At 43.1% G+C, this 21,510-nt stretch overlaps 1 protein-coding gene across 7 annotated transcripts in view; it reads right to left on the reverse strand.

Annotated features, from left to right (window-relative positions):
• Positions 1-13,138, reverse strand: part of LOC309606447 (uncharacterized protein) — a 37,112-nt gene extending 23,974 nt beyond the window's left edge. For 6 of the 7 annotated variants that reach the window (XM_082343572.1, XM_082343574.1, XM_082343578.1 and 3 more), the window contains exons 1-2: positions 8,514-13,138; positions 4,673-4,763 (exon numbers count right to left, since the gene is read on the reverse strand). In XM_082343572.1, the coding sequence (XP_082199698.1) occupies positions 9,561-10,274 (714 nt within the window). In that variant the 5' untranslated portion in view covers positions 10,275-13,138 and the 3' untranslated portion in view covers positions 4,673-4,763; positions 8,514-9,560. The remainder of the gene's footprint in view (positions 1-4,672; positions 4,764-8,513) is intronic. The other variant, XM_082343573.1, reaches the window with a different exon arrangement.
• Positions 13,139-21,510: the final 8,372 nt, after the last annotated feature.

The raw sequence follows: 21,510 nt of genomic DNA on the forward strand, positions 1-21,510 counted from the left end.
TCTCAACATCCCACCATACATTAAAGACCAAGGCACTAGACTACCTTCCTTGGCAGTATCAAAATATTTTCCACATGGACATTTTCCTCTCCAAAATGTCTGCTCCTTTCTTTTTATTTCTCAGTGTTCCCAGGTAATGCACCAAATGTTAGGGTCTTTTAATTACCTTCCAGCAAGTACAATGCCTTAATTCCATTTGGTTTGGAATAAATTAGGAAATAAGATAAAAGAGAAAAGATGGAGGGCCGAATATTCCTGTTACTGTTGATAACCCTGGCTTGAGAATCCAGTTTCAATGAAATGATCACATAACGGAACCCCAGAATTGGGCAGATTTACTAACTAGTAATACACAGAATGAGAGAAACAAGAAGACACTCACTCACACTCTCAAGGGAGAGAACAGAATTAGTCAAGGCAAGCATGCTCACTTAATTCTTTTCACGCTTTCTATATAAGTCACTTGATCACCCTGGGGCAGAGTCAGTAAAGAAGCAGGGCTGAAATGACCCTAAGAGCTCTCTTGACAGGACTGAAACATCAGGAGCAGGAAAGGAACATTCCCTCACTCCCCACCACCACCACCCCCAGCAGTAAAAAATGATCATCCACATTGACAATGTAAAAGAAATCAGAAACTACACTAACTCTGATTCACTCTTAGTGTACCAACAGCTAATCAGGAGCCTTGTGCAAAAGCATCTTGATTAGTTGCTAATAAAACTGTTTAGAAGCAGACCCCTCCACGTGCCTCAAAGGGAAGATGCAGACCTGTATGCTTCAGGATTTTCTCACCAAAACCCCACACAATTTCTTTACTATTCCAGCCAAGTATGGCCTAGCCCTACCCTTATCCCTGTTTTCCTTGGTTTAGTAATAAAGAAACATAGATGGAAATAAAGAAGAGCTATCAGGTAGAAAGATATAAAATAGTGGGGAAAATAATATAAGTGAAGTCAAGTACCACCACCATTTACTAGAAGTGAACTTTCAGCACCAACATTAATATTTTTTCCTGTTATATCTGTAAATGATAATAACTAATAGGTACATAACAATTTTCAATTTAATCAAATCTCATTTTTATAACTAACTACTTCACAACAAGTAACATGCTAAGGCAACATCAATAGATGAAAAAAGGTAGTCCCTGGCCCCAAGGAATGTTGCCCAGGAGAAGACAGAGATATGTAAAAAATAAAATTACAATGCAGTGTAGCGAGTGCAACAATCAGGCATGCAGAAGTGCAAGGGCAGCAAAAAGGAGCGTGTGATCACAACACTAAAAAGAAGACTGCACAAAAGACATAATATGTAAATTGAGTTTTGAAAAATGAAGTGAGTTTCCCAGGTGCCCCATAGGGAGAAAGGAATTCTTGGAGGAGGGAAAATGAAGACAGTGAATTGTTCATATAATCCAGAAGTGAAGTAGGCAATGGCAGAAGAAATGACTGGACATAGGCGTCATGAATACTTGTGTGTCTGCATTTTAGCAAGTCCATTCTAAAGGAGACTTGGAGGATCAACTCGGGGGTGGGGGGCCGCGGGGGGACAGAACTAGTCATTCCTGCAAGAAACACTGGAACCAGCTTCTACCAACCCACCAAAAAAACAACTTCAAAGGCAACGTGGTATCACAGGAAGGGCTTGTTTGTTTGTTTGTTTTTAGTTCATTAGGCCTCACTTAAAATTCTGATTCCACAATGCACTTTCTTTGGGATCTTGAACAATACTCATAACCTCTGCAAGTTTCAGTATAGTAAGTTTATGTGATTACCTTCATCTGTAATATCCCTGCGTTGCAATCTTAATGGAAACTCAAGTTCAGGCCAAAGACAAGTTTCTCTGTGACTTCTCCTCTGTATTGATTCAAAAGCCATCTCTCCCGTCCTCATTTGTCTTCTCTTATGGAATCTCATAAGAACTTCTAAGACCTCTTTGGTTTTTTGTTGTTGTTGTTGTCTGTTTGTTTTTTAATTGAAGTATAGTTGATTTACAATGTTGTGTTACTTTCAGGTGTAGAGCACAGTGCTTCCTTTTTCACATTCTTTTCCCTTATAAGTTATTACAAAATATTGAGTAGAGTTCCCTGTGCCATAGAGGAGATCCTTGTTGTATCTATTCTATGCCTTCTTTGAATGACTGTAGCACTTGTTGTCTGTATAATTTTTATGTCTGTTGTGGCTTTGTGACTGAAAATGAAAATTTTCTATTGTTCATGTCCTGGCCCTTCCTTAGAAATGTGTTCATTTATCTATTTCATATTTATTGACTACATCTTAGACACCATGTTAACTGCTGGTTCTAGATGTTAGTAAAATATAGACCTTCCTGCTCAAAAGGTCACAGTATTTGTGGGAAAACAAAAAAATGAACAACCTATGTCTCAAAGAGCTTTGTACGTCCCAAAGAGAACACACCTAGTAGGTACAATAAGTACATGTATCATACGTAAATGTATAAATAGTTAATGGGATTAAAAACTAGAGATAACTGCTTTTCGATTCTTAGGAAATGATGATTGTATTTCACCAGGAGCTCAATGACAGTCTGAGAATGAGGGCTTAACCCCCGTCCTGACTCACTGCATCGCTTTCCTATATAAAAATACACAAGTCTGTACATACACTCTAGAAAAAGGCTTATCTGGCATGAATTTCAGATAGCAAGAAGAAAACTTCAAGAGGTTCAGAGAAGCATCCAGAAGCTCACATGATTATCTGGCACTAATACAACTTGCTTGACAGGAAAATAGAGCTGTAAATCTCACAAAATTAGATGATCTTTGAAGAATTTCAAAACCTCTTGCTATTAATTGGAAATCCTAGAAGAACAGCTTCTTTTAAACTATACTGATAATACGCTTTACAGCTTAATATTCAGCAGCCTATGTTTTGGCTAAGTGAGCTTCAGAAAAGAAGGAAACTTGTGGTTTAGTTCCATTTACTCTGGAACTTCTGGTCAAAACATCTACTTCTGTGCTCAGCCATCTCATCATCTGTAAAATGGAGGCAACTCTAAGAAAACATAGTGACAGAGATGTTGCACAGCTTCATGTGTCATTGTCTTCATTTGTTTCAGAAAACCAATCACATCTAAGCTACGACTGAAAGAGTGCAATGTTATTTGGGGTCATCTAGTGCAGCTCTGTCAAAGTAAAGAAAAGGAAAGGGGCCTAGAATAACTATAATTTTCCCAAGAGGACACAATTATTTTATGGTAAATCTGGGTCAAGAACCCTGATCTCTTTGATGCCATTCCATTGTTCTTTCATTGGGTTCTGAACAACCCAGAGAAAGAAAGAGAAATAAAATTCCTATGTGCTGTGTCACTGGTACAGGACGTGGCAAGATTGGAATTGGAGAACTACATATTAACAGGTATCTGGGAAATTCTTCAAACTAATTGAGATATATACCAGGTACATAAAAAACAGTATGTATTCTCAAGATGATCCTGTGGAATGAACAGAACTGGTAACTGAAGGTGTGTGTGTGCTGCAGTTCCAAACAGGATGGGTGAATTCTTGTTTTCTGGCACCTTGAAGACTCCACCCCAACATACATATTAAAATAAAATTAACATTTCAACTGGGTCATATTTAATTCTGCATGCTCCTGTAAGTCAGCAAAATATTCCATATACCATTTAAGTTGTCACTCACTTTTTAACTTGATTTTTAATTTCTAAAAGTCTTTCCAAACACAAAACAGAGGTTGGAAAATGGTATATGGGAAGCTGCAGAGATGAAATAAGCTTATTTCATTTGGCATAAAGATGAATACCCAAACAACTTCTTCATAGCTGAAAGTGTCCAAATCTGCTATCTTCATTTTGTAGTCAAGGCTTCCGGAAAAATATGCTAACGGATTCCTAATTACCCAAAGGCCCCATATCTGTTTCAGTAAGTATCATTATATATTATGGAAATTTTTCTCAGTGACAGAGAAAGACATCCTGGCTGAACATCCCCCTGCCCATGACACAGAGATAATGGTCTCAAGCTATCTTGAAGGCGCTGGAGCCTACTTTACCCGTTACTAATATTAATGGAGGACAAAACTTAATATTCTGTTTGCTCTGTATTTGTTAAATCACTTCTGCCCTTCATTAAAATGGATGGCCCATAATTGAGTCTGTAGTGTGTGTATCATTGGAAACTGAACAAATTTTTGTTGGTTTTATTAATGTCATAGGTTTCTAGGGAGGGTCTACTCAATAACTAAGTCTAGTTTCTCAGTTACCAATAAATTATGATGTAACTTTGAATAAATTAAGCTCATCATAAAGGAAGGATACTGATAGTTGCTACTACCCCTTCACTGAGGGGCTCTTGTAAAGCACTAAATAAAGTAACAGAGGTGTATATGCATGCATATATTTTCAATGATATTTGTACACACTTAAAAAGAACTCTACAGAATGCATTATAAAACTCTTGATGCTGTGTGTCCCTAGTTCCCAGCTCTCTCATTAAAACTACTTAAATGAACAAAATCGTATCTATTAGGATAGCTATCAGAGTACTCCAAATACTACTTCTTGCAGTACCCTGTCCCAACCCTTTGCCTTCCTCTTCCCATTAGTCCTTAATTCAGAAACCCCAGAGATTTGTTCATTAATTTAGGAACATATTTCTTCATTCAGCCAAGAAAATTGATTGATCCCTTACCAAATTTCAGGCACCCTTCTTCAGTATGTTTTATAGGCATGTTCAGGAAACACAGCAGTGATCAACACAGATGAATATAGCCTCTCTCGAGCTGAGGGGAGAGACAAAAGTAAAGAAGCAAATATAAAATCATAAGTTTAAATATGTAAATAAAAATTAAATAAATGGGTAGAATAACTAGTATATCAGCTAAGTGCTGGAAAAAAACAGCAAGCAGGGAAGGGAGATGGAGATTGTTAGCTGGTAGGAGGAGGCTGCGATCTGAAAGTAAGTGATCAATGAGGGCTTTCTGGGGAAGATAAAATTTAAGAGGGAACTTAAGGTTGTGAGAGGGAGCAAGGTGCATATCTGGGAAGTGAATAGTACAAGCATAGGGAACAGTCAGATGGAAGGGCAATGAGGCAAGAGTGGGTTTGGAGTATCCAAGGAGCAGAAAGGATGTCAGTGTGTGGAAAACAGAGGGAGCAAAGTGGAGAGGAGAAGGAAACAGTCAGAGAGGAAACAGAGGCCCAGATTTCTAGGGCTGTGGAGGCACTTTGAGGACTTTGCTTTTCCTGTGAAGAAGCCATTGAAGAGACTTGGGTGACATGATCTGACCTGTTTTAATAGGATCTCTCTGGATGCCATGTTGATTAGAGACTGTAGGAGAATAAGGACAAGCCCCAGAAGACCAACAGTTGATTCAAAGAAGTGATTTACTCAAAAATGCGCCTCCTCCTCAGTGAGGACGCAGAGCCGGGATCGGCAAATACTGGCCACAAATCAAATCAGGCGCTCAGCCTGGATCTGTGTGACTGTGAGCTAATAATGGTTCTCACGTTTCGAAAGGTTGTTGAAGAAAAAAGGGGAGGAGAAGCTACAGAAACTGTATATGGCCCACAAAGCCTAAGACATTTAAAATCCAGAAAATGCTTTCCAACACCTGATGGAAGGCATCTGGCTGGTAGGAGGTCCTCAGCAAAATTTGGAAGAGGAATACATGAGTCAATTAGTTCCTGAAAACATTGTAAAGTGACAGGTGTCAAGAAACATTTATGCCTTCACCCTTAACCTTCACAAATGATGCCATTTCCATTCAGCTATTGAAAAATATATTCTGGCTTTCAACACAATAAACCAGAAGGCATTTTCTCACATAAGCAAGGTCATAAACAACTGTCAGCTAAAGTTGAAATAGCAACAAATCAAATAATAACACAAAACATTTTTATAGATTTTTAAACCTTACAAAGCATTTTCATGTTCATTATCTAATTTAATCCTCAAATCAACTCCATGAGATAGTTATTATTTTCCTATTAGAAATGACCACATATTAAATCCTTAGTGATTGCTCAAGAAAAGCTGAAATCTTGAGTGTTACATCTATTAATGCCAAGGTTGGGTGTTTTCCGATGGGAACACTGGATGCTAAAATCAACAGGGATTTTCAGCTCAAGATGGCAGACTAGGAAACCTTTACTTTCTGTTCCTCCTGAAACCATATTTAAATAAAACTGTAGAAACACCAAAATTAAGCAACCAATAAAAGCCAAGACATTGTGGAAGTCATCAACCACAGAAAGATTTCAACACATTTCGAGAAGGCAAACAATGAAATGGAGGAGCCATGAATAAAATCATTAAGAAAAGACTACCCTAAGTAGGGTCTGCACAAAGCCAGTCAGCTTTTGCTGAGCTCTGGTTATAGTCAAGGGCAGAGGAAAGAAGAGGGGCTGAAAACAAGGAGACAAAAATCATTTTAGGAACAAAAGTTCATTTAATGAGCTCCAGGGAACACTCAGCCTGCTGCCATACAAACTCATGAATTACAATGGATTGTTGGTAAGCAAGACAAGAAAACAGGGAACAAACAAAACAAACAAAAATCAGGACATTGTTTCTTACTGAACTCTTCTCAAATGAGATCAAGGAATTATGGTTCAATGCCACAGCTGTAAATCATTTCTGCTCCTGGAGAGGTTAGAAAGGGCTTATAATATTTACCCCTTTTTTTCAGACAGAATTTAGGTCTGAGCAAAACCTTTTGTGTCCTCAAACCTCAAAGTTTATTGGGGATGGAAGTCCAAATTAGCTGTCACATATCATAAAAAGAATCTCATGGGCAGAGGGTCAAACTAATTTTGGAATATATGAATTATGCCCAGTGTTATTTTCAATAGATTTTAAACTAAAATATATAAATAAATTTTTACTCATCTATATGACTCTGGGTTCTGAAACTTCTACATGTCACATGCGTGATACAGAACACACAATGTCAGCCCCAGGAGAGAGAAAACACTCCAATGAAGCCAAAGAAACAAGTTTCAAACAAGGTAAAGTGATGTGTAGACCAGGATTTTTCAATTCTTTCCTGTCATGCTGAAGCTTCCAGCTCCTGAATAACAACACATGTTTCCCTTGCCCTAGACACCCAAGAGTATGTCTCCTCTCTTGGGCATAAGAATCGCTAGAGTTACATATGTGTAGTAAACAGTGGACCCAGCTGGCATACTCACAATGACCAAATTGTGTTGATCATACTTTAAACCAATACGTCGCTCCACGATGAAGTTGCAATAAATGATATATTTGCTTTCCAGACATGAATGAGATGCCTTACTGGATATACTCCAGGAAGGCCAGAGAAACTGGAATAACTTACTGGTGAATTTCTTTCCGGATAGCCCATGATTTATCTAGAATATAAGCTTTACATATCTGGATCCTTCAAACTAGACCAAAGGGAAAATCTGGGCTGCAAGCCTCAATTAGAAATGTGGGGTGCTGCTATGCTGACAACTGGTGCTCCCTGACCTGTATCTTCTGAGACTAGAACCCAGTGTGGTGGATGAGCAATTCATGCGTTGAACAAAAGAAGACCTCCTACAGGGCAGTGTATGTGTTCATCACACGTATGGCACTTAGGGCTAAGTACCATAAGGGCCACAAGAAAAAAAAAAAAAAAAGTAACACATGAAGCATATATGATAAGGAGGCACCACAGTCCAGAGCACGAGCTCTGGAATCACACAGCCTTGCTTCGAATCCTAGCTAAGCCACTACCATCTGTATAACCTGAAGAACAGTCGAAGGTTTAAATGTTGTTTTACCAAATTTTGAAAAAGAAGTGAAGAAAGAACCTATCTGCCAGGAAGGGACATCGTGGGGTGCAGCACCCAGTCGGGTCAGGGCTCTGCATCCCCTGCTCAGAAACCTTCGCCACCTGGCTCCTGGTGATGCTGGCAGCTGAGCAGCCCTGGAGAAGGTGCTCCCGTCATCAGGCCTCGCAGAGAAGCGGGGGAGGTCCCTGGAGGAGGCTGGCCACAGCCTGGCAAGCTCTGGGTGCCTCCTGCACTCAGCTCTGAACAGGCTCTGGCCCCTGGGCCCCTTGTGGGGGAAGGGCTGGCCGATACATACGCAGGGCTGAGGGGCCTGCAGAGCCGGTGCCCAGGCAGGGTGAGCTCTGCAGGAGAAGGCTTCCACAGTCCCCAACAGTCTCCGCATGGTGGCCCATACGGTGCCAAACACCTGGCACCCACAGCGAGAAGTCCCAGCCACTAGAAAGTCCAGAAGGGGTCGGGCTCTGGGGCCCCGCCCTTTGCCCTTGGGCCGGGGTTTCTCCACGGGCTGGGCTTGCATGCGCCCCCCGCCCCACCCCCTTCCCCGCCCACCCTTTCTCTGTGACGGGTACAATGGACATGTCACAAGCGCCAGGCTGAGCCATCCAGTGTCCAGTGCGTGCTAGACCTTGAGAGGAGGTGAAGCTAAGGAGAAGCTCTCCCAGTTTCACTCTGTTCTCGGATCGCTTGGCGCACAACCGGTCCTACATGGGCAATTTACTATGCAAATTTCGTACTTGGCTCCGCCACCGCCGCCGGCCCCACCGCCCGCCCCGCCGTGGGGCCCCGGTGGGCTGTCACCCGCTGGTTTTGCCTTCCTGGGAGGCTGCCACATCTGACCGGGACCACCCTTCTGCTCCAGCGCCTGCCATCTGCCCTGAGCAGGGAGTCAACATCAGGAAGCTGGTACCATCCAGTCACCTCCCACTGAGGAGACGGGGGCTGGGGAAAACAGGGGCAGAATGGAAAATGACAGCCTGGGAAGGAGGTGAGAAGAGGGAGGTGAAGGTCCCATCCCATGCCATGGTGTCCTCTGCCCCAACCGCATGCTGCTCCCTGCTGCTGGAGAAGCCAACAAAAAAAGTGCTGGGTGAAGACCACCGGCCCAAATCACCAGGCTCACCGATGTCTGGGAAGGAGCTGCAGCGTGAAGAGTCTTCACGCATCCCAACAAGAAGCTCCTCTTCCCTGCTATCTACCAGCAGTAGGCCCTGGAAGCGGAAGATTCCCCTGCCGCTTTTTCTGCCGCTGCCAAGGCTGAGGTCGCCCCCGTCGGGGAACGAGGCACTGACATGGGATCGAGGTGAGCTGCCCCCTCCTCCTAAGCTTCTGTGCTTAGCTGCTGCCAAAAACCCAGGCACCTTGGAGAAGAACATTCAGTGTCGCTGGAAAAAGATCCCCAAGAATATAAGGAAGGTCCAGCCACCGTCCCATGAAAAAGAACCCCCAACACCCATCTGTGTAGATTCTACCCCTCCTTTATACTTACCTACCCCTCTTCCAGTCCCTACCATCAATCCCCCTATTGTAACTGGGCAGCCCATGACTTCTGTGGCAATCCCTTCCACCAGCATGGTCACGGCATCTGGAAGTTTGACCTTGCAGCCTAGTGTCTACACGGACACTACTGCCCCTTCCCAAGCTGTCATTGTTAGGTCTCCCCCAGGTTTCAGGGTGGAGCAGAGGCACCCTGCAGGGGTACCAGTGTCCATCACCCCACCTGTGCCAATGGTCCCCTGCGCCACCCCAATTTTTAACCATCCCTTTGGCCCCCAAACCAACCCTCAGCCCATATTTGGGACCTCTGATGGGCAGCAGAGGGCCTCTCTCCCTGGTGCTCCTGTTTTCTCCAGCCGCCCATTTACGGCTTCAGCTCCTGTTTTCCCCAGCCCCCCATTTATGGCTTCAGGTCCTGTTTTCCCCAGCCCCCCATTTACAGCTTCGGCTCCTGTTTTCCCCAGCCCCCCATTTATGGCTTCAGGTCCTGTTTTCCCCAGCCCCCCATTTACAGCTTCGGCTCCTGTCTTCCCCAGACCCCCATTTACGGCTTCGGCCGTCATTGGTGCTTCAGCAGGCAGCAGCTCTGACACCAAACCTATGGACACCACACCTCCTTCCCAGGCTGTCATTTTCCATTCGGCTCCTGTTTTCCCCAGTCCCCCATTTAAGACTTCGGCCGTCACTGGTGCTTCATCAGGCAGCAGCTCTGACACTGTACCTATGGACACCACACCTCCTTCCCAGGCTGTCATTTTCCATTCGGCTCCTGTTTTCCCCAGCCCCTCATTTACGGCTTCGGCCATCACCAGTGCTTCAGCAGGCAGCAGCTCTGACACTGTACCTATGGACACTACACCTCCTTCCCAGGCTGTCATTTTCCATTCGGCTCCTGTTTTCCCCAGCCCCCCAGTTACGGCTTCGGCCGTCACCAATGCTTCAGCAGGCAGCAGCTCTGACACTGTACCTATGGACACCACACCTCCTTCCCAGGCTGTCATTTTCCAGTCTGCCCCTGTCTCCAGGCAGAACCAATAGACATTTCACAGGGCTGTTCCTAGTTCTGGGAACACACCACCCAGTGGTAGCAATGCCTCAGCCCATGCCTCGACTCATTTACCTGCAACGCCGGCCAACAGATAGACCAACACTTCAAGCTTCCTTAGACCCAGGTCTCCCGTCTCAGGCCACATTGGGGGCCAACGATGGGCAGAGGCCTAACGATAATTTTCTATTGGGAAACCCAGCAGCCTCAGCACAAGATAAAGTCCTAGTCGCTCCTGCAGCCTATCCACCGCGAGTCAGCATCATGCCGTCAGCTTTGCCAGCTTCCCTATTCGCCACCACCAGCAACATGCAGCCGGCCTTTGGCGACAACCCAGGCATTCTCCCCAGGGCTGTGTCCGTTGCTACTGGCTTCGGACTTGCCACCAGGATGCCCAGTACTGGGGACAGTAGCTCGCTCTTTGCCGACACCACACCGGGCCCACTGTTCAGGGGACCTGCAGCCCCTACGGCCGGTGGGAGCCTTGGGGTCGGTGTGTCAGCCCCAGGCCTCACTCACTCACAGGCATCCAGACCACTTAACTTCGGGGCAGGACTAAGTGGGGCACCCAGCACCGCTTCTGTTCCTACTTCGGGCCAGACAACCTGCCATCTACCTGACCACGGCAAGGCTGCTGCACTAGGAGGGGCAGGAACCATCCCAGCATTTGGGAACATACCTGATTCCACCTTAAATCCAAATACCTGGGGCCTACCTGGGCTGAATACAGGTGGTACGGTGATGGCAGGGAACAACACCATCCCCACGATGGGAGGCCCTAGGGTTCCCACTTTCCGTCACTGCACACAGGGCCCATCTGGACGTAGAAAATCTACTTTTAAAAGTTCCATCACCAAGGAGAAGAAATCTGTGTCAAGGGACATGTCAGTTTCCACCTTCCATCAGAGCACACCACATCTGTTGGAGTTGCAAGTGTGCTTACCACCCGTGGGTTTCAACACACTTCTAGTTCTGCCTTATTTCCAAACACAAGGCGCCCGCCTGCCCACAATCCAGGTGGTGGCCATCTAGGAGGGAACAACATCATGCCCATGACTGGAGGACCTGGTATTCCCGCTTACAACTGGGACCCACCTGGCCAACACACAGGTAGTGCGGATGGAGGGCACAACATCTCACCGGTGCTGGGAGGCCCTGTGTCAATAACTGCCATCAGACTTGGAACCCATCTGTGCTGAGAACCGGTGGGGGGGGCGGCATGGGGGACAGCACCACACCTGCTGTGACTGGATACACTTCTGGTGCCACATTCATACAAAGCACCTGCCCACCCGCCCGGTCAAAACCCAGGTGGTGCCATGGGGGATAGCAGCATCCATATTTAGAGAGGAACCTCCACTCTCAGGAAGAACACTGGGGTCCCCGAGTCAGGACGCCCCTCTGACTTAGACGAGCCAGCATTGTGTTTGCAGGCCCCTGGTCACGGCAGCTGTGCCTGTGCTCATAGGAGTCTGGCAGCTGCATAACCTGCCCAGGGCTTCATAGGAGCCACCAGCGAATTCCTTTCTTCTATGAAGAAACTCAACAAATGAAGAGCAGATCTTATTCTGCAAACTGTGTGTCACCATGAATGGACTTTGCCTCACTGGAAAGCGGCTCAGCCCCTTGAAGTGAAACTTAACCTCCTCTCTTCCTACAGCAAGCCGGAGGACCACACCTCAGCGGTGTGCAAGAGTGTGTGTGTGTGTGTGTGTGTGTGTGTGTGTGTGTTGGAGGGTGAGGAGCATATGAGCTCACTTCAGAACTACACCAGACTTGAGAAGTTCCAGTTAGGAGAATGGAAGAGAGCTGGCTGTATCATCCACTGTGCCATCCCTGGCTTGCCTGTTAACTTGGCGGACCCAAGCTCCTGGCCAGTTTTCCCTAGACTTGGAACTGGCAGGATGCCCACTGCTGTTTTCAGATGCTTCCCCTCCCCCTATGCATTTGCCTCAATGGGCCCTTCTCTTTCCCAGCTTTATGTACATATATATATGTCAATAAAACCTTGTTCATATTAATCTGCTTCTGTTTATGTGTCTTTACTCACTGACTCAGCTGTAGAGGAAGAACTGACATATGTGAGTGGTGATGTGTGAGCCAGACTTAAGACACCAAAATTTTGTGTCCCAGTGACTGGGATGTGGAATTAGGCACACATTATGGCTGCATGTGCTGACTCCTGAAATCTGTTTTCAGTGTAACGAGTGACAATCAGGAGGAACTAAGGTCCAGAGGAGGGAGAGATGGGGTGACTCACCCTGGCTTCTCTATATGTCTCTCTGTCCTCTCACCACTCTGACCACACTGGAGGCTAGAGAATCCCTGATGTGTGATAAGGAACCACACTTAATGACTGTACTTTTCAAAAATGTTGAAATGTCTTTTGGGGCATCTTTTTATTCAACTGAGACTTAGGCCAGTCAACTTCATATATTCCCTTTACACCCAGAGAGGACAGATTTGGCATCCAGGTCCATGTGTCTAGAGAAACAAAGGAAGAGTTCATACCTGCTCTGTAATTATTGAAAATTTAAGTTGACCTCAAATGTACCATGTTGCTTAAAATAGCAGAAAAGATCCTCTTTAATAACTGGCTTGGCTCTGAGCTAACCCACTAAAATATCAAATCACAAGAGTGACAATTGTGCCCAGTTCTGGCTGGCCCTAGAGTTCTACTGGGCCTCAACCAGGTTTAATAATGGCAAAATTCCTGAGTCTGTGCAGCCTATCTTCCAGTTGGAAGGGAGAACAGAAACCCATGTACATTCTCTGGTAGGTTCGCCAGGAATAAATGCTATGGAGATTAAGCAGTATATAGTGAGGTGAGATTGTGGGCAGAGAGGAGCAAGGCTTTCAACGTAAACGGTAGACAGGATAAGTCTTACTGGGAAGGTGGAATTTGAACAGTCTAGAGGGAGGCAGATGAGTCAGACATCTGAGGGAAAAGCATTCCAGATCATGGGAATAACCTCTGCAAGGCCCAGAGGAAGGATGCCAGTGTCCTCAGGGAAGAATTAGTAAATAATGTGGCTGGAATAGAGTCAGCAAGTAGGAGGGAGGGAAGGAGGAAAGGAGGACAGAGAAGATGTGTGTGGAATTCCCTGCATCACCATTTATTGACTGAGTGATCACAAACAGTTAATTCAACCTTCAAGTGCTTCAGTGAACTCAGTGCTTTTCCTATGGCCTATTGACCTCTCAAGAGTTTTGGAAGGATAAAATAATGTAGGGAAGTGACTTATAAGCCACTGTTACTGTTCTATACATAAGGATAGATGGATAGACAGGTAGATATAGATAGACAGATACATAGATAGATAGATACATAGACAGATAGAGAGATAGAGAGATAGACAGAGAGAGAGATAGAGATAGAGAGATAGATAGACAGATAGAGAGATAGAGAGATGGAGAGATAGATAGATAGACACACAGATAGATAGATACACAGATAGATAGAGAGATAGACAGATAGATAGATAGGTAGAGATAGATAGATAGACAGATAGAGAGACAGAGATATAGAGAGATAGATAGATACATAGACAGACAGATACAGAGATAGAGAGATAGAGAGAGAGATAGATAGATAGATAGATAGATAGATAGATAGATAGATAGATAGATAGATAGATAGAGTTAAGGACTGAATTTCTGTGCCCCCCCCAACCAAATTCATATGTTGAAACCCTATCCTCTTATGTATGATGAAATTAGGAGGTGGAGCCTTCAGGAGGTAATTAGGTTTAGAAGAGGTCATGAGGGTGAAGCTGCCATGATGTGATTAGCTCTTATATGAAGAGGAAGATACACCAGAGCTTTCCCTCTCCACCATGTGAAGAGACAGCAAGAAGGTGGCCCTCTACAAGCCAAAAAAGGAGGACTCACCAGGAACTGGATTTGCCTTGATCTTGGACTTCCCAGACTCCAGAACTGTGTGAAACGTCTGTTGTTCAAGACACTCAGTCTATGATATTTTGTTATAGCAGCCTAAGCAGACTGATACAGATAGGTAAACAGGGAGATAATGATTGATAGATGATAGATAGATAGATAGATAGATAGATAGATAGATAGATAGATAGATATACATTCATACTCACTTCAGTGACAGATGGAGATACTGCACATATATGTATGCTTAATGAATTCCTTCTTGGCAATTCAAATGGGAGATCCCCTTTTTAAAGGGAGCATAAAAGTGCTTACTTTTATGAAGTACACAGGTGGAAAAATATAACAGCCTAAAAATGCACAGCACTGAGCCTAGTGCAACATTTATGAGATTAGACCTGTAAAAACAAAGAACACCATCAGAGAGAGGCTTCCAGACTCCTCCAGGCACCCAGGCGCCTGATTCATTTACTCTAAGTTGTTTGTTACGGTTCCAGAGGATCAAAACTCCTGCTCCCGAACCTTTTCTGTTTTGTTCTTTTTTAGATTCCATATATACGTGTTAGCATATGGTATTTGTTTTTCTCCTTCTGACTTACTTCACTCTGTATGACAGAATCTAGGTCCATCCACCTCACTACAAATAACTCAATTTCATTTCTTTTTATGGTTGAGTAATATTCCATTGTGTATATGTGCCACATCTTCTTTATCCATTCATCTGTCGATGGACACTTAGATTGCTTCCATGTCCTGGCTATTATAAATAGAGCTGCAATGAACACTGTGGTACATGACCCTTTTTGAATTATGGTTTTCTCAGGGTATATGCCCAGTAGTGAGATTGCTGGGGCAGGACAGGAATAAAGATGCAGACGTAGAGAATGGACTTGAGGGCACGGGGAGGGGGAAGGGGAAGCTGGGACAAAGTGAGAGAGTGGCATGGACATATATACACTCCCAAATGTAAAATAGATAGCTAGTGGGAAGCAGCCGCATAGCACAGGGAGATCAGCTTAGGGCTTTCTGACCACCTAGAGGGGTGGGATAGGGAGGGTGGGAGGGAGACACAAGAGGGAGGGGATATGGGGATATATGTATATGTGTAGCTGATTCACTTTGTTATAAAGGAGAAACTAACACACCATTGTAAAGCAACTATACTCCAATAAAATGTTAAAATAAAAAACAAACTCCTGCTACCTGGCTTCAGAGAATCTCCTGCCCTTGTAGTCAGAACTGCCTCCCAGAAGCAGGGTTGATATCCAGGTTGCTTCTAATAGTTCCACACCTTCTCTCTGGGGTGTCTGGCAATATTATCAGGGACAATTTTTAATTTTAAAAACTCATACTTCTTGGCTTTTTATTTTTAAAAAATGGCCTTCAAGGCTGATAAGAACGATCCTGATAAGGAAAGCATTTAACAAATGTATGAGAGATTTAAAGATAATTTTGAATTTCATGTTTTGATGCACTTACACAGTTGAAGCTATTTCTAAATAAATTAAAGTATTTTTAATGAAAATAATACATGAACATGATAGCAACTCAAATAATACTGAAATTCAACCCGTCTAACCCCAGTTCCCCTCTCCAGAGACAGGTTTTCGCTACTTCAGTGTCACCCCCATAATTCCAAACATTATGTTTATCCTGCTATATCCATTTTAGATCCATTTTAACACCCTAACATGAAGGAGGAAGATAAACCCCTACCCCCACTACTACTCATCACTCTTCTTTTCCAATACATCATATTCATGTCATTACTCATGCTGCTTCTCTTTTGTAACTTCATGGAGTTTTGCTAGCTTTATTGATGGGAGAAGTGGTAGCATAGTAGCTAAAAGCACTGGATCTGGACATGGACCACATGGCTTGGAAGCTTTCTTCCTCAGTTAATTAGCTCTGCAATCCTGAGTAATTCATATAACCTTCCTGGGCCTCTGTTTCCTCACCTGTAAACCGAGGAAATGGATGATACCCATCGCACGGAGTTGCTCATGACGATGCAGATAATAATAAGGCATTTGCAGCCTTTAGTATCCAACACCCAAAAGCTCTCAAGAAATATTAGCTCTAGTATATAGCTATACTCTCAACTTTCTTATGGTATCAACTTTCCCCCTAATCTCATCATTTTCTTTCTGCCTGAGACTATTTGTGTCCCCACAGCTCTCTGTCTTTCCTCTCCCCTTGTACAGCTCACCTTCTGTCAATACCATGTTTGTTTCGTTTGTCTGTGCTGATCACATTTACATTTTCTTATGCAATCACAGCAAAGGGTCCTGTGTTTTATCTACAGGTTGACAACAAGGGTTGAAAACCAAGAAGTTATATTAACTATTTAAGTTTTGCTCAGTCCTGGGGACAAGAGTATGGTAGGACTGTATTTTCTTCTCTCTAGGTATGACGCCCCTACTTCTGTCGTTACTATCAATTATTTAAACTCATGCTATATTTTCGTTTGCTTTTGACTTCAACTATTATCTTCTCCCAAGATTTCATTACTTTTCCTAAAATTTGACCCACCTTCTTCTTTTTTTCTCCCTGCACTATTTGCCCATAATAAATTATTTTTTAAATTTTCAAATTCAATATTGTTTCCTTGGCTGGGTCCCATCCTGTGCCAGAATGTTTGTCCCTCCCCTACTCAGTTTGGAAGCTGTAAGACCAAAGTAAGGATAAGATCTTAAAAGAAAGGGGACCAACTTGCTTTTAGGCTAGGCCGGATGGTGGCCTCAAAGAACGAGTTTGGGAGTGTTCCTTCCTCTGCAATTTTTTGGAAGAGTTTGAGAAGGATAGGTGTTAGCTCTTCTCTAAATGTTTGATAGAATTCACCTGAGAAGCCATCTGGTCCTGCACTTTTGTTTGTTGGAAGATTTTTAATCACAGTTTCAATTTCATTACTTGTGATTGGTCTGTTCATATTTTCTGTTTCTTCCTGGTTCAGTCTTGGAAGGTTATACCTTTCTAAGAATTTGTCCATTTCTTCCAGGTTGTCCATTTTATTGGCAAAAAGTTGCTTGTAGTAGTCTCTTACGATGCTTTGTATTTCTGAGGTGTCTTTTGTAACTTCTCCTTTTTCATTTCTGATTTTATTGATTTGAGTCCTCTCCCTCTTTTTCTTGATGAGTCTGGGTAATGGCTTATCAATTTTGTTTCTCTTCTCAAAGAACCAGCGTTTAGTTTTATTGATCTTTGCTATTGTTTTCTTTGTTTCTATTTCATTTATTTCTGCTCTGATCTTTATGATTTCTTTCCTTCTGCTAACTTTGGGTTTTGTTTGTTCTTCTTTCTCTAGTTTCTTTAGGTGTAAGGTTAGATTGTTTACTTGAGATGTTTCTTGTTTCTTGAGGTAGGCTTGTATAGGTATAAACTTCCCTCTTAGAACTGCTTTTGCTGCATCCCATAGGTTTTGGGTCGTCGTGTTTTCATTGTCATTTGTCTCTAGGTATTTTTTGATTTCCTCTTTGTTTTCTTCAGTGATCTCTTGGTTATTTAGTAACGTATTGTTTAGCCTCCATGTGTTTGTGTTTTTTATGTTTTTTCCCCTGTAATTCATTTCTAATCTCATAGCGTTGTGGTCAGAAAAGATGCTTGATATGATTTCAATTTTCTTAAATTTACTGAGGCTTGATTTGTGACCCAAGATGTGATCTATCCTGGAGGATGTTCCGTGCGCACTTGAGAAGAAAGTGTAATCTGCTGTTTTTGGATGGAATGTCCTATAAATATCAATTAAATCTATCTGGTCTATTGTGTCATTTAAAGCTTCTGTTTCCTTATTTATTTTCATTTTGGATGATCTGTCCATTGGTGTAAGTGAGGTGTTAAAGTCCCCCACTATTATTGTGTTACTGTCGATTTCCTCTGTTATAGCTGTTAGCAGTTGCATTATGTATTGAGGTGCTCCTATGTTGGGTGCATATATATTTATAATTGTTATATCTTCTTATTGGATTGATCCCTTGATCATTATGTAGTGTCCTACCTTGTCTCTTGTAACATTCTTTATTGTAAAGTCTATTTTATCTGATGAGTATAGCTACTCCAGCTTTCTATTGATTTCCATTTGCATGGAATATCTTTTTCCATCCCCTCACTTTCAGTCTGTATGTGTCCCTAGGTCTGAAGTGGGTCTCTTGTAGACAGCATATATATGGGTCTTGTTTTTGTATCCATTCAGCAAGCCTGTGTCTTTTGGTTGGAGCATTTAATCCATTCATGTTTAAGGTAATTATCGATATGTATGTTCCTATGACCATTTTCTTAATTGTTTTGGGTTTGTTTTTGTAGGTCCTTTTCTTCTCTTGTGTTTCCCACTTAGAGAAGTTCCTTTAGCATTTGTTGTAGAGCTGGTTTGGTGGTGCTGAATTCTCTTAGCTTTTGCTTGTCTGTAAAGCTTTTGATTTCTCCATCGAATCTGAATGAGATCCTTGCCAGGTAGAGTAATCTTGGTTGTAGGTTCTTCCCTTTCATCACTTTAAGTATATCATGTCACTCCCTTCTGGCTTGTAGAGTTTCTGCTGAGAAATCAGCTGTTAACCTTATGGGAGTTCCCTTGTATGTCATTTGTCGTTTTTCCCTTGCTGCTTTCAATAATTTTTCTTTGTCTTTAATTTTTGCCACTTTGATTACTATGTGTCTCGGCGTGTTTCTCCTTGGGTTTATTTTGTATGGGACTCGCTGCGCTTCCTGGACTTGGGTGGCTATTTCCTTTCCCACGTTAGGGAAGTTTTCGACTATAATCTCTTCAAATATTTTCTCTGGTCCTTTCTCTCTCTCTTCTCCTTCTGGGACCCCTATAATGCGAATGTTGTTGCGTTTAATGTTGTCCCAGAGGTCTCTTAGGCTGTTTGCATTTCTTTTCATTCTTTTTTCTTTAGTCTGTTCCGCAGCAGTGAATTCCACCATTCTGTCTTCCAGGTCACTTATCCATTCTTCTGCCTCAGTTATTCTGCTATTGATTCCTTGTAGTGTAGTTTTCATTTCAGTTATTGTATTGTTCATCTCTGTTTGTTTGTTCTTTCTTTCTTTATTTTTTTAATTAATTATTTATTTTTGGCTGTGTTGGGTCTTCGTTTCTGTGTGAGGGTTTTCTCTAGCTGTGGAAAGCGGGGGCCACTCTTCATCGCGGTGCGCGGGCCTCTCATTATCGCGGCCTCTCTTGTTGCGGAGCACAGGCTCCAGACGCGCAGGCTGAGTAGTTGTGGCTCAAGGGCCCAGTTGCTCCGCGGCATGTGGGATCTTCCCAGACCAGGGCTCGAACCCGTGTCCCCTGCATTGGCAGGCAGATTCTCAACCACTGCGCCACCAGGGAAGCCCCCTTGTTTGTTCTTTAATTCTTCTAGGTCTTTGTGAAACATTTCTTACATCTTCTCGATCTTTGCCTCCATTCTTATTCCGAGGTCCTGCATCATCTTCACTATCATTATTCTGAATTCTTTTTCTGGAAGGTTGCCTATCTCCACTTCGTTTAGTTGTTTTTCTGGGGTTTTATCTTGTTCCTTCATCTGGTATATAGCCCTCTGCCTTTTCATCTTGTCTATCTTTCTGTGAATGTGGTTTTTGTTCCACAGGCTGCAGGATTATCTCAAAGGTCAACTTTAAACATTCTTCATCTAAAGTGGCTTTGGATACCTTTGGATAGAAAGTACAGTCTGAGCACTGTCCAGACACTTAGATACCTAAAGGGCATCTAAGATATCAAACCAAAGTCCTGATATTCCCTCAAAAGCTGCTCCTCCCATCAGCCCCCTTCTTCTAAGTGATACCACCCAGTTGCACACATAATCATCAACGACTTGTCTCCTTGTTACTATTGCCTTCATACCTCACATCTAATATATCTGCGGGTCTTGCTAGCTACACCCTCAAAACACAACCTGAATTCAACCACTTTTCACTTGCTGCAAACTTCCAACCTAACCTAGGCCATAAACATCTCTTATTTGGACCACTGTGATAGTCTCCTAACTGGTCTCCCTGTTTCTCTTCTTTATCCCCCCAGTCTATTCTCTATACCAGGTCATCTTATTGAGATACTATTTGGATCATGCCATTTCCACTTCAAAACCCTCTACTCATTTAGAATAATCCACATCTTTATGCTGGCCTTCAAGACCTTACAAGAGCAGACCCTTGGCTAGCTCCTTGACCTCATGTCATACCACACTCTTCTTCACTCAGTACTCTGCCCAGATTGGCCTCCTTGCTTTTCCTTAAATACTCCACCCACCTACATGCCTGCATACTCATTGCCTCCTTGTCCTGGAATGTGCTTACCCCAGATCTTCCATGGCTTGCTCCTCTCTTCATTCAGGTCTCCGTTCAAATGCCACCTCTCCAGTGAAGCTGTCCCCTAACAAACCTATCCAATGGAGTCCTACCTGCCTCCGCTCACTCTCCTTACATTATGATATTTCTGCACTTCCTACTATCTAAAATTATATTACTTATCTGTTTACTCATTTCTATCTGAACCCCTTCACTAGAATGTAAGCTCCACGAGGGCAAGACTTTTGTCTGTCTGGTCCACTGCTTTATCCCTAGTGCCTAAACCCGTATCTGGCACACAGAAGATATTAAAAAAATTACTTGTGAATCTGACAAATGAATAAAGTACTCCTTGCTAGAATTCAGAGGTTGCACAAGAAAGAAAGAATGCTCTTGGTGGAAGCAGGCTTAGTATCTAGGTGCACCTCTATTCAGAGTAGAGATAAGAACAATTTAAAGGTATAACTCACTTTAATTAGTACATTATCTGCTAAAAACATAAGGGAAGTGCAACATTACAAAAGTACAGTTGACACTTGAACAACATGGGTTTGAACCTCGCGGGTCCATTGACACATGGATAGTTTTCTATAAATATGTACTATTGTCCTACACGAGCCAAGGTTGGTTGAATCCACAGATGTGGAACCACTGACTATAAACTTATACCCAGATTTTCAACTGTGTAGGGGTCGGCACCCCTAACCCCACGTTGTTCAAGGGCCAACTGTATATGATGAGGAAAGTGAAACATATTAAGTTTTAAAAACTGTCAACACGTGAACAAATTCTTTTTGTTTTGCTATGTGTTAATGAATTTTAAAAAAGTGACCACATACCAACAAGTGGATTTTTTCTTATATCCAGAACGAGCAGAGTTCTGTTGGTTTCAAGGGCCTTTAGTAAAGCCTTTGCTCCTTTACTGGTGAGGCCGCACTGCTGCAGGTCAAGTGCTTTTGATGAAAGACAAAAGGTCACTTGCTAACTCTACAGATTTAATGTATAGACAACTCTCA

This window comes from Balaenoptera borealis (genome assembly GCF_965194805.1).
Source record: "Balaenoptera borealis genome assembly, chromosome: 11".
Taxonomy (NCBI): Eukaryota; Metazoa; Chordata; class Mammalia; order Artiodactyla; family Balaenopteridae; genus Balaenoptera; species Balaenoptera borealis.